The 13907-nt window shown below is 30.9% G+C and overlaps 2 protein-coding genes across 2 annotated transcripts; both read left to right on the top strand.

Moving 5' to 3' along the window:
- Nucleotides 1-563: 563 nt before the first annotated feature.
- On the top strand, nt 564-2394 carry LOC114195997 (tetraspanin-7-like). Its single transcript, XM_028086467.2, has 2 exons — nt 564-1272; nt 1901-2394. The coding sequence occupies exons 1-2, from the start codon at nt 766-768 to the stop codon at nt 2192-2194; spliced, it is 801 nt and encodes a 266-aa protein (XP_027942268.1). The 5' UTR covers nt 564-765; the 3' UTR covers nt 2195-2394.
- An 8308-nt stretch (nt 2395-10702) lies between these two features.
- On the top strand, nt 10703-13566 carry LOC114164602 (EIN3-binding F-box protein 1-like). Its single transcript, XM_028049328.2, has 2 exons — nt 10703-11143; nt 11274-13566. The coding sequence occupies exons 1-2, from the start codon at nt 11119-11121 to the stop codon at nt 13202-13204; spliced, it is 1956 nt and encodes a 651-aa protein (XP_027905129.2). The 5' UTR covers nt 10703-11118; the 3' UTR covers nt 13205-13566.
- The last annotated feature ends 341 nt before the right edge of the window (nt 13567-13907 follow it).

Genomic DNA, 13907 nt, shown 5'->3' on the forward strand with positions numbered 1-13907 from the left:
AAAGAAAAAACCTCATTTTCTCGAGTCGTTAAGAGCTTGAAAAGATTATGAAAATTGTGTGGAGAATGAGAGGAGAACAACTCTACTCTTTTTTTATCTATCTTTCTCGCATTTTGAGCAAAGTGAAGAAGAAAGAGATAAGAGTAAAGAGGGACAGGGTACATTTATAAAATACTTGAGATCTTAAGTGTCTTAGAGATTTGTGTCTTTTCGACTTAAAAAGATCCAAGTTGACTTGAGTAAGAATTCACCTACTTTTTACCAAAGTTGTATAATCACTCATATTTTAATTTTCTTGATTTATCGTACACCATTGGATGTAAATCTTTATGAATTATATTTCTTTACATTAGAATTTCTGTACTTAGGATTAATTGTTTTGTGATAATTAGAATTAACTTAGAGCACTATAAGTTTGATTATAAAGATAGATTCCAATCTCATCAAAAGGGGAATATGTATGCTCTGGCTAAAACACAATAATTTATCAAGAGAATTTAGCAAGAACATAACCAATCAAACATGTTAAAACTCAGTGGCAAGGCACAATTACAATAATGGAAGCAGATTCTGGAAACGTGAGCACGTTTTTAAAGTGCGCACAATTGAATATGCCAGTAGAAAGATGTTGTAAAACGGGAACAAAAAACAAATAATAATAAAGTAACAAAATGAAGGTTTGAATGGAAGTACTGTGAACACTAATTGTTGAAGTGAGTTCAGAAAAGTAAGAGTATTTTTCTGGGTACAGATCAATCGCGGAAGATGTTTAGGGTGAGCAACAATCTGGTTGGGGTGCTGAATTTGCTGGCTTTCCTTCTCTCGATTCCCATTCTAGTGACGGGCGTGTGGCTGAGCAAGCAAGCGAACACGGAGTGCGAATGGTGGCTGGAAAGAACCTTAATTGTGTTGGGCGTTTTCCTTTTGGTGGTGTCTCTGGCAGGACTTGTCGGCGCATGTTGTCGTGTCTCGTGTCTCCTATGGCTCTACCTCTTCGTCATGTTCCTGCTCATACTCCTTGTTCTTTGCTTCACCGTCTTCGCCTTCGTTGTCACCAACAAGGGTGCCGGTCAAGTCCTTTCCAACCGAGGCTACAAGGAGTACAGGCTCGGTGACTACTCCAACTGGTTTCAGAACAGAGTCAACAACGCTCACACATGGAAACGAATTCGGAGCTGTCTCCGATCTTCAAAACTCTGCTCCCAATTTCAAACCCAATTCGCCAACGACACTCTGCAACAGTTCTACGCTGAGAACTTGTCTTCGCTTCAGGTATTCTATTCCGCATTTCGTTTTTTTCTTTTTCGAATTTCTCTATTTCTTCGACTTCTTCGATGCAAAGCCAACTCAAATAATGTCCTTTTAATTTGTTATAAAGCCTCTTGAATTTGTTTATTTCCACTTCTGGAGAAAGTGTTTCTTCGTCTGCTCTATCTTGTGAGCATGAGGTGTTTGTGTAATTTTATAAGTGAGTTTCTTTTGAAAGAGTTGGTATATTTTGTGTTGTCTTTCTTCTATTCTTCTTTTGTAATCCTCTTTGGAGTTCTTTTCACCAAATTTTAAAGGCTGCATGGAGGCTTGTGCTGTTGGAGTAAAAGGTAGGTTGCTTTTTATTTCTCTTCAGCTGCACTTGTGTTGCAAGCAGTAATCTTCAGTTCCTTGCAGCATTTAGATAAGGTTTTCCTTTTTTTCCATTTATGATTTATTTAGTTTTCTTCATAAAAGCTTTTGAACTTTTTCTGAACGATGTTTAGGGTACCTCTACCCTTCTTTCACCTGATCTTTCTCTTTCAGTCTCTTTTCCATCAGAAATTTCACTTTTTTTGTTTCTACATATGTTCTTGGTATGACTTCAAAAACTTTAGGTCTCATGGTTTTGCACATGTTGTTTGTGGTTCAGTCCGGGTGTTGCAAGCCATCAGACAGCTGCAACTTTGAGTACCAGGGTCCATCTGTCTGGAACAAGGTTGAAAGTGCAAATTATTCCAACCCTGACTGTAATGCTTGGGACAATGATCCCAATGTTCTGTGTTTCAATTGCCAAACTTGCAAGGCTGGGTTCCTGCAGAGCCTTAAGACTGACTGGAAGAAGGTCACAACAGTGAATGTCATATTCCTCGTGTTTCTCATCATTGTCTACTCTGTTGGTTGCTGTGCATTCCGGAATAACTTGAGAGATAATTGGAAGCACTAGATGCAGCCATGTACGTTAGAAGCATTTCATTTTTCTGGATTCTGTGATTAGGTATGTTTTTTTGTCTAGTTAGTTTCTTCATCTAAGCTCTCAGCCATGGTTTGTTTACTATCTAAAACATTTTGTCTACTGTGTTGTTATTGAAGTGGAGTTAAAGTTCCTTTTCCTGTTGAATAAGATGATTCATGATTTCTTGGTAAGGTGTGCGGATAAGGATATTTGTTTTGAGAACGTGTCGAGAATGAGTGCAATGGGTGTGCCACTCGTTTTATCTCCTTTTCCTGGTTTATCATTACTCATCAAAATGTGGGGGCATGTTAAGATTATAGATATACATTGTTTTGACTCGGTTCACGGGTGTGACATCTTAGCCTTTTTCACAACGTGGAATTGAAAAGAAACAAAATGCTTTTAGGGTGAGTGCGTCAATGCTTGCCTCTGTCACCATTATTCCTGTCGCCACTCAGCTACCTCTTTCTGTGCTAGAATATGGAATCGTAAAAAAGTTGAACTTTTCAAACAGTGAAATGAGATGCTACTTTACTTTCTCTTTCTGGTTTTCAGATGATTGGAATGGATATTTTCTGTCTACTTTCACGTTTATACTTTTTGTAATGATATAGAAAAAATGAAAAGCTATACTATACACTCTTACCTTACAGGAAATATTTCATCACGACACAAAAAGAGAAAGTTGAACATCATCAAACATTACATTCATGTTTCATATTATCAAATTTTGCATCGTTATGTTCTTTCATATTCACCTTCCTAGAATAGGCATTATATGGCATACATGTTTCACAAGATACAATTCTTTTTTCTTAAAATAAAAGTTACCCCATGTGGTTTTTCTTTCCAAACAATGCAAAGTGGGGGTGCGTGCTAGAAAAGAATATAACATCTATCATAGTTTTGTTACAACTGGACCGGATTAATCCATTCTAACCAGTTTAACTAGAAATTAAGTCAATGTGTAATCTAAACTTTTAAAAATTTGGATTTCATTGTACCGAGACCAAACCGGAGAAAACTAACGGGTTAAAAGGTTCAACGGGTTAGCTCAACAAACATGCTCTTCTTTTTTTTCTTTTTTTTTGTGGTGATTGATTTTGTTAAGATACCTGTAGTTACTAATATTTTGTTTGTTATTGTTGAACTCCAATATCATGTGTTAGATTTTTTTTTTCTTTCGTATATGACTTCTTTTTTTATATATGTTACGACTTGTAATACTTTTAAGCGAAGTTCAAATTTTAATTTTGAAAATTTATCTATATTTTTTTTTTTTATAAACCGTGCTTCGTATATTGTATTATATTAAAAAAATAGAACAGCAGTATTTGATTAAAACCGATTCAACCTTTATTTAACCTTTGAAATGTGATCCCATGCTTTTACATTGATATGATAGTACAGGGGTGATTGCAGGTTGGATTAAATAGGATTTGTGAAAACACATTGTTTAACTCACTAAAAAAGTTGGGTTAAGTAAATGGTAAACTCAATCCAACTCAATTCAGTAGTTGAGGCAAACTTCTGAAGAAGTTTTTTTTTTTTTTTTTTAAAGTTGTAATTTTTAAGTACCAATCCAATTTAAAAAAAAAAATTACAACGTGTACAAAAATTAACTTTAGTATATTTCATGACAAGTTTTTCAAAACAACTTCAAGATATGAAAAAATAAAATACAACACAATTTATCTAAACTAACAAGTTATGAACATATCTAATTTCATTTGTTTCTTATCAACATCCCTATTAAGATTCTCATAACAACCATCCAAATGTTTAATCAAGTTAATGTTTCCTTACGTACCATTAACCTTATACAACTTGTCATAATACTTACAAATTACTCGAGAAATGATTACCTAGTTGAGTAATTTTTTTTATCAAAAATATTGGTAAAATCATGCTCATTTTTTACAATATCGATCATTTATCATCCACACAAATAAATAAATAAATAAATAAATATATATATATATATATATATATATATATATATATATATATATATATATATTCACTACCTAAACTAAATTTAGTGTTGTATTAGATAGTCTTTAATTTGATTTATGAATCATAGTATAGGACATTACTCTAAACTACTCAGATATTCATTCATTTAATAAGTATTTTCTTAGACTCCAACCTGATGCTTGTAATGTACCAAACTCTGACATTTCAAACATTTATACTTATGCGTTAACATGATTTCAATTTATTGCAAGAAAGCATAAAACTACTTTTAAACCAATATAGAATTTGACATATTCAAAGATTATGTAGCATCGACTATTAAGATAACTCTTATTTGTCTTAACAAATAATTTATACACAATCCAAAAATATATAAAAAAAATAGGACACATATTTTTCATGTATCTAACTTTATTGAATTAAAAAATAATAATTTCCTTTTTATTATATATATTTCTTTAAATTATAAAAACAGGATATTTGAAATAATACAAAATAAAGAGTAAATAAAATAAAAGTTGAAGCAAGAATTCTAAATAAACAATTATATATAATTTTTGTTATCACTGGAGAATAAATAAAATAAAAAAGTATAAATGAATGGAAAATAAAAAACAACAATATGTTATTAATTAATAATAAAAGCATGAAATCTGAAAGTAAAATAAATAATAAATATGTAAATGAATAAAAAGAAAAATACAAAACTAAAAACGAAATAAACAAAAATATAAATTAAAACATTGATAAATCAAATAAAAATATATAATGTAATAAAGATAACTAATACATAACTAGAAAAATTAAATAACAAGTTTTGATCTGATTTATCAGTGGTACGCCAAAATTGAAACCAGATAGCCCTAACTAAGTGGGCTAAGCTGACACACGAATCTAACGAAGATGGCCCGTTGTGAGTAAATGAGTTAACCCACAGCAATGAACCGGAAGTTTTGACTTATGTGAACGTGTCATTTCTTTCAAATTACTTTATTATTTTTTAATTTTCGTATTTTAATATACATAATTTAGAAGTACGTTTAGTTACATAAATATTTTTCAGAATTTTGATTATTTAATAAATATTTCTAATTAAATAAATTAAATCATTATTATATTTACAAAGAAAATTATTACATTACAAATACTAATTACAACTTAATTTATAAGAATTAAACAATTTAAATTACACCAGCATTTCATATTCACATTCTCTAAGTACTATAATACATAAAATTAATATTTTTAAACTATTTTTATTTTATTTTTCAATTTACAAAAGTAGACTACCTAATTGTCCGTTATAAGAAAATGCTTCAATGAATCAATTTTAGTGATCACAAATTGTTAGTCATGATCAATATTTATACCAATTTACAAAAATAGTCACTATTATAAATAAAAAATTATAATTGGTCACTAATTAATTAGAGACTAATTTAAAAATCAACAATTCCTTTGATAACAGAAACCTAGATAACTAATGTTTAGTGACTAATTCCTTTGGTAGTTAAAATCTTGAGAGCTAAATTTAAAAATCAATTTATAGACATAATAATGACTATTTTAGTAACCAATAACTTTTTATTTTGTAAATTGATATTTAAATTTGTCATTACATATATTGATAACTTTTAATCATTAAAATTAGTTGTTAATAAATATTTTTTTTAATGTTCTATCCAACTCATATTTGGTTCATCGATTTAAAAAAAAAAGATAAAATAAATTACAGCGGACTAACGGTTTGAAAACACTTCCATATGATATAAGAATCAAGAAAAAAAAAAGTAATGATGTTTTAACATGTAAAAAAAAAAAGTTCCATTCATCTAATAGTACCTTTAACTGTCATTTACTTTTTTTCTTCCTTTACAAATATGGAAATTCACTTTTTATATTTATTTTTATAATATATTGTGAAATGAATATAACATTGGTCAAACTATTATTAAAAGAAAAATGAACCTAACGTGGTGGTTACAGTGGAATCAAAACTTTTTTCTTTTTGTATTATTTAGAATTGCCCTAGTCGGCTATTTATTACGCAGGGTTTTAATGAACTCCGCAAAAGACAGTGTTTTCGTGTAAGGAAAGGAAAAGCCAAAGGTATAATATTCCCTAACCTAAAAAGGGCAAAAACAAAAACAGATGCATTGATTCTAGCCTCACTACTGCTTTCGTTTTCCATTTTCCTTTATTGAAGAATCAACACACGCTTTTAATTCAGCTTTCTTAGGTCTCCTTCATTTCTCGCCATGCAATGAACCCTAAATCTCAAAATCAAATTCATTGCACATTTGAAAGCAACCCAGAAGATAAGTACCATTTCAAATTTCAAACTTTTCATGGGACCACACTTTGAAAACATTTATCACTGTTCTTTGCTTTATTTTCTCCTTAGTCAACTCAACTCAACCGATTTGTCTCGCACTTAGCCAGCACAGTCATGAGACATATTAAATTCATTCCGACTCCATGCTCATCATATACATGCTAATTATAATTAGATTAAATATTTTTGTAATTCTTACATTTGTACGGGAAATTTAAAATAAATGTTAGTTTTATTCTTTGATAGAGATATTACTTATATCTTCTTCTGCTTTCTCTTCTAACTGTTTAAGCCTTTTTGTTGTATCTATTTATGTTTGTGTATAAATCCTGTTTTGGCTTTCCTTTTGTACGAGTTCATTCACTTCAATGATAATGAAGTTTTTCTCTCTTAGGTATTTTGTCATACATTAATATGGTATTAGATTGAAATCCCCTTCTATATTTCTCTCATGGTTGTTCCTTCTTGATTTCTAACCATCCACCTTTTTTCTATCTTAGAGAAAGTCCCGTTCTAATTCTCGTTATTCCATTTCTTTTGGAACAACAATTTTCAACAATGGAAGCATGATATGCTCGTTGCTCTTGAAACCAAGAACAAAGAAACATTTTTTGTTTCTATGTCAAAGAAGATCAAGTTGCTGCTTTTGATGATGTCCAACTGCTATGAAAGATGTGTTTAGAATTAGACCAAAGTAGAACACATGCAGAATCATCTTAACCTGTACATAATCTATTATGAATCAATATAGCGAAAAAATTTGAAAGAAATATGAAAAACTGAAAAACTAATCAATTAGATTAATATTCTAATAAATTAGAGAGCTAATATATTAGGATAATAATAGAATCGATTAAAATTATCAAAACATGTATTTGATCATTTCTAGAAAATATTAAGAGAGAGTGTTCTTGAAACATAATGTAGGAAACAACTAGTGTAGAAAACAACTGAAATTCATCAAGATTCTTCAATAGTGGAGTTAACCACATGGATATTGGTTTAGCAAGATGAAGGGAATTGCCTAAACTCTGATTACTGTTGAACTCTACAAAAATTTGTCCAAAACAAGTTGTAAGAAATATAGCAACAAGCCAAAAATAGTTTCAATATTGCAATAACATTGGTAAGAGAATTAAGCGAAAAATTAGAGTTTCAATATTGCATGAGACTAGTAAGTGCGTAAGAATCTAACATGTGACACTGATGTAAGAAATGCTATACAAGTTTATTATAATATTATATTCAAAACTCTATTCAAACCAATTTTAAACGATAATTTATCAAATCCAATAACACTCAAAGTTCAAACATCCAAATAAATTCTCAACCAATCACAACCTTTGTCTGAAAACCAAAATCTATTACTAAATCAAAATGATCATAAATAATTTACTTTATATGCAATATTTTATTCTAAAGAAATCTAACTCAAACATAAACTTACTCTACATTTAAACATAATATAATTTCATTACATGCAAAAACAAGTTGAGAATCAAAATAAGAGTCTTTAGATCCCATGCTTTAAAAAAATTGTTTATAATATTATATTGTCATTTGTAACTCTTTTTGAAGTATCCCAGTTGTGAAAACATTTGTTTTGCATCTCAAAGTTTTATGATATTCATCTTCTCTATGGTTTCTTGTAATTTTGTTTACTTAAACTTGGATTTTTGTTTAACAAGGTTACATCATTATGATTTTGTATTTTATTTTATTTGATATTATCTTTGACTTACTTGTATGATTATCAACTATTTTTGTAGTGTTATTTCGAAAATTTACATATCTTTTGTCATGGTATCAATGGAGTCGACAGAAAACTATGTATATCAGGTTTTGCTTTTCTTTCTTAAACAATATTATTTATTAATAATAATTATATAAAAATTAAAGAGAAACTCAATAAATAGAACTATTTAAAAAAAAAGTTGAATATGGTAATAAATTATTAATTTACCAAAAACAAAAGTCATACCTATTCATTCGTTTCTCTTCATTTCACACTTTACTTTCTCTTTTAAAACATTTCTGAAAAATCAACACAAATCATTCAAATAAAATAAACATCATTTTTACAAATCATCTCAAATAAATTCTGACCAATAATAAATTATTTAAACAATGCATTATACACATATTATGTATTTATAAAAATTTGTCTCCAAAGTATTGAATAAACAGTTAATTGTTTTTTTATTTTCGAAATACATTTAAGGAGATTTAGAGGTAGAAATATGGTTGTTTGGATTACAAAAATTTTGATAAGAAACGAAAGAAAATAAGATAAAAATCTGTGAAAGTTAATAAATGATGAGATAGATTTAATGGATGAAAAATATTATGATTAAAAAATTTGATTGATTACAAATTTATCATTGATCATGAAAATAATGTCCACATGAAAAAAATTGAGCTTAAAATGGTAAATTTATTTTGACGGACATATGTTTTCTCTGTAATCTTCTCATTTCACCGAAGATTAATATTCTCTTCCTCTCGCAAATCAGTAATTGTATTTTTCTGCTATTCCCGCATGTCCGCGTGGAAATAAACAGAACGTACAAGATAAAATCAAATCAACTTTTTATTGTTTTTATTTTAAATAAAGATAATAATATTTTAACCAAATTTTTTTATCTACTTTTAATTTGTCATTTCAATTAATATTAAATTATCATATTATATTATTAAAAAAATTAAAATAAATAATTTAATAAGATTAAAATAATAAATTAAAAGTAAATAAAAAGGATAAATTAAAATATTATTATCTTTTAAATAAACTCTTTGAGAAAAAAATTAAAACTAATAAATTTTGGATGGAAATTATTATCATGTGGAAACATTTTTAGAAAAACGGGTTTTAAGATAAAAAGTGATAAAGAAAAAGTATATTTATGTTCACTCTCTCTATATATAATACTATTAAAGGAAAACATCGATTCTTCTTAAGTATATTTTCTACATTTCTTGTCAAATTATATTACGAAACGATATAATCTATCCATGGTACGAAAAATGTCACATTAGCCTTATTAACTCCCTTAACACAACGTATACAAAATTTGAAATGTTTTTATTAAATACAATAGATAATTAAACTCGAGAATAAAGAACTAATAAACATTTTTAGAACATTTTCAATATTTTAAAAAATATTTTATTATATGTATAGTTTTTGGAAGGTATAAAATCTATAGTTTATTTTTAATATAATGAATACTATATTTTAATATACTTTTTCTTTTATTTTTCAAATATTTAAAAATCATCAAGATCCCATTAAAAACTTATTTAAGAATATTATAACTGCAAAATCCAAAGCAATATTATACCAAGGACTGTAAAGAAAACCTTAACTAGAGAGTATGAAAAATTTTGTCATCTTGAAATTTGAGAAGAAAAAAAATTAACGATTGAGCAAAAACATTGTATAATTTACAAAAATAAAAGAACTAATGTTAACAATCCAAGTCCGTAATTTGATTAAATTACAAATTTATTTTTTCTTCTTATTTTATGTGCGATAAAACATCTTAATATATTATTTAAAAATTTCATTATTTGTATAAATATTTGTGTACAGAATACATATAAATCATTAAGAAAAAAATGAAAAAAAATTGTATAAGTTGATATGACAAATAAAAATATAATTTTAAATAAAAAAAATTCCTATAAACCGTTAAAATCATGTTCATATTTTTTATCATTTAAAATTTACTCTCGAAGAAAAAAGTTATATTGAAAATAATTTTATCTAAACCAAAAAGATATTGTTTCTATAGAGAACGCGTAGAAATATATTCTAAAATGCGATGTTTTTAAAAACTTAAACAAAGTTTCATAAGGGCATTCATTTATTTTTCATTAGAATCAGAATTTCATTCTAATAATCTATATTAAATTTTGCTAGCAGCCTTTTAAATTATGTGTCTGGAAAAAATAAGATTTTAATGCTAATCGAATAATAGTTTTAATAGTACATTTGCATCTAATTTGTAAGTAAAAGAAAAAAAAAATCTAAAAACAATTAAAAAAAAAAACAGCTGATACGATGAAAGAAGATAGAGAAGAAAGTGGCTGGAAAACACGTGCCTAGTATTGTGTTTGAATAGGTAAGGCACATGCTTAGGTGGTTGGTTGGGTTGGTTTGGACTGGTATTAGAATGAGAGGGTGTATGTGGATGTACGGAGAATGTCCGGTTTCAGGGAATGATTCATTGCACTACACCAATTTGTACCAATTTTAAACTTCTTTGCACCTTCTTTTCTTTTCTACAATCTCCACCACACCTATCTTTCTTCTTTCTCCCTTTCAAAATCATTTCTTCACAACACGTATATATTACATTGCACACATCCCCCTCACAACACAAACACCATTCCCTGCATTGGATTCTCCCAAAGATTCTTCCTTCTTCACATTTCATCGTTTTTGCCCTGCGCTGTGGGGTTGCTGCTGCTCTCAAATGCTCTTGATCCTTTTCTTGGCCACTGTTCTTGTTGCTGCTGCTCTTCTTCTTTCTGGGTCTGCGGATTTTCAACTGCTCCCATTCCTGTTCTTGTGCCTGTGGATTTGCCTTCCCTACTCAGCATGCCCACCCTTGTCAATTATAGTGGTAAGTCTTGCAAGTTGCAATATGTGTACTCTTTGATCGTTTTGGTACTGTTTTGCAAGGCTTAATTTTCTTACATGTAATGTTTATTTGGCTCTTGGAAGTACTGTTTTTGATGGAATGTGTTTTACAGGTGATGATGAACTCTATTCTGGAGCTTCCTTTTATCAAAAAAATCTCATTGATTTGGGTCGCGTGTGTACTTTGGGTTCAAGTGTGGATGGGTACTACTGCAGCCCTAAGAAACGAGCTCGCATCAATGCCCCGGATGTTTTTGAAACTCCACGCCTCAGGAAAGATCAAAAGCCTACCATTGAAGTTCTTCCAAATGAATGTCTTTTTGAGATTTTCAGACGGCTCTCTAGTGGCAAAGAGAGGAGCTCTTGTTCCTGTGTATCTAAGCGGTGGCTCATGCTTATGAGCAGTATCTGCAGAGCTGAAATTTACAAGTCTGAGAATTTCACTGAGGGATCTGCTTCCTGTGATGTTGAAATGGCCTCGGTGGATGAGGATCTGGTTATCGAAGATGATGGGTTCTTGTCGCGGTGTTTGGAAGGGAAAAAGGCAACTGATGTGAGACTTGCAGCAATTGCAGTCGGAACTAGTGCCCGTGGAGGACTGGGAAAACTGTGTATCAGAGGAAGCAATTCTGCTCGCGGTGTCACAGATGTAGGTATCTCAGCAGTTGCTCATGGTTGCCCTTCTCTTAGATCATTGTCTCTGTGGAATGTTTCTTCTGTCGGGGATGAGGGTCTTTCCGAGATAGCAAAAGGGTGCCATATGTTGGAGAAGCTTGACATCTGCCAGGCTTCCTCCATTAGCAACAAAAGTCTAATTGCAATAGCTAAGGGCTGCCCCAATTTGACAACCTTAAATATCGAATCGTGTCCTGAGATTGGAAACGAGGGGTTGCAAGCTATAGCAAGGTCTTGCCCCAAGTTAAAGTGCATCTCTATCAAGGATTGTCCTCTTGTTGGGGATCATGGAGTATCAAGTCTATTATCATCAGCCAATAACCTTTCAAGGGTGAAGCTTCAGGATTTAAACATCACAGATTTCTCTCTGGCTGTCATTGGCCATTACGGAAAGGCAATTGTGAATTTAGTGCTCTCGAGTCTTCAAAATGTCAGTGAAAGGGGGTTTTGGGTCATGGGTGTTGCTCAAGGTCTGCAGAAGCTTATGTCACTTACAGTTTCTTCATGTCGAGGGGTAACAGATGCAAGCATCGAAGCCATAGGTAGAGGTTGCATCAACCTGAAGCAGATGTTTCTGCGCAGGTGTTGTTTAGTGTCTGATAATGGCTTGGTAGCATTTACCAAAGCTGCAAGGTCTCTTGAGAGCCTGCAGTTGGAGGAGTGTAACAGCATCACCCAGTTTGGGATTATTGGTGCTCTTTCAAACATCAAAACAACATTGAAGTATCTCACCCTTGTTAAGTGTAAGGGAATTAAAGACATAGATGTGGAAGTATCAATGTTTTCTCCCTGTGAGTCTCTCCAACATTTATCCATTCGTAATTGCCCAGGTGTTGGAAATGCTAGCCTCACTATGGTTGGGAAATTGTGTCCCAAACTTCAGCGCGTTGATCTGACTGGACTTTATGGTGTTACTGATGCTGGCCTTCTTCCTCTTCTGCATAATTCTGAGTCTGGGTTTGTCAAGGTGAACCTTGCTGGCTGCGGCAATTTGTCAGACAACATAGTTGCAGAATTGGCCAGGCTACACGGTGGAACACTTGAATTGCTAAATCTTGATGGATGCAGAAAGATTACCGATGCAAGCTTGGTTGCAATTGCAGATAACTGCGTTCTGCTTAAGGATCTAGACATGTCAAAGTGTGCAATCACTGATGCTGGAATAGCTGTTCTTTCTAATGCCAATCGCCTTACTCTGCAAGTGCTTTCTTTATCAAACTGTTCTGGTGTAACATGCAAGAGTGGACCTTCCCTAACAAATTTAGGGCAGACCCTGGTTGGGTTGAATCTTCAGAATTGCAGTTCAATTGGCTGCAACACGGTTGAGCTGCTAGTGGAGAACTTGTGGAGATGTGACATTCTGGCTTAATCATGATCTGAACCAATTCATTTGTCATAGTTGTTTTCCAGGGAACTTTGGTAGACCCTTTCTTTTCAGCCCTTTTTTCAAGCATTTTCCGTGCAGAAATGCTTGTTACAACCCTTTTGGCCTAGCTACTAGAGGCCACTTCATTTATGCTATGGTTCCCTGAGAATGCGTTTACTATGTCCTGGTTGGTTGATGGCTGTCACTGGAAATAGATAGTGTACATTGTATATGTTAAACTCTCTTTTTGTCTTGCTGGTTGTTTCGTACTAAGATGTTTTAGCTTAGATATATTCACACTTAAACCCACTTTATCATTACAATTTTTTAATTGAAAAAAAATGATACTTGCTTTCCACTTATAATCCATGATTATATATTTTGTTATTTATCATAATATACTTTTTCGTTAACTTTGCATAATTTTAGAGTTAAATATATTGTTCAAACCACATATATATTCATTTTTCACTATCAATACAATAACAAAAAATGGACTCAGTACAATTTTGTTTGAGTTTTAATCACACCTTAATCGTCAATTATAGTTTACTAAACATTTAACTAAGTTCATGCGAGTAAAGCTTAGACAAAATTATACTTTGGTATTAAGACTAATAGTTAGTTTTGCAATTGCACTAAAGACAAAATTGAGAATACCTATTTTATGGAAGCATATATTAAACAAACAAATCATTAGTATTTA

Source organism: Vigna unguiculata, chromosome 9 (genome assembly GCF_037176805.1).
Source record: "Vigna unguiculata cultivar grain cowpea cultivar isolate G323 ecotype 2 chromosome 9, ASM3717680v1, whole genome shotgun sequence".
Classification (NCBI taxonomy): domain Eukaryota; kingdom Viridiplantae; phylum Streptophyta; class Magnoliopsida; order Fabales; family Fabaceae; genus Vigna; species Vigna unguiculata.

Coding starts and splice junctions, on each gene's coding strand:
- LOC114195997 (XM_028086467.2), top strand. CDS start 766: ATGTTTAGGGTGAGCAACAATCTGGTTGGGGTGCTGAATTTGCTGGCT. Junction 1,273..1,900: donor AGAACTTGTCTTCGCTTCAG/GTATTCTATTCC, acceptor TTTGTGGTTCAG/TCCGGGTGTTGCAAGCCATC.
- LOC114164602 (XM_028049328.2), top strand. CDS start 11,119: ATGCCCACCCTTGTCAATTATAGTG. Junction 11,144..11,273: donor CACCCTTGTCAATTATAGTG/GTAAGTCTTGCA, acceptor TGTGTTTTACAG/GTGATGATGAACTCTATTCT.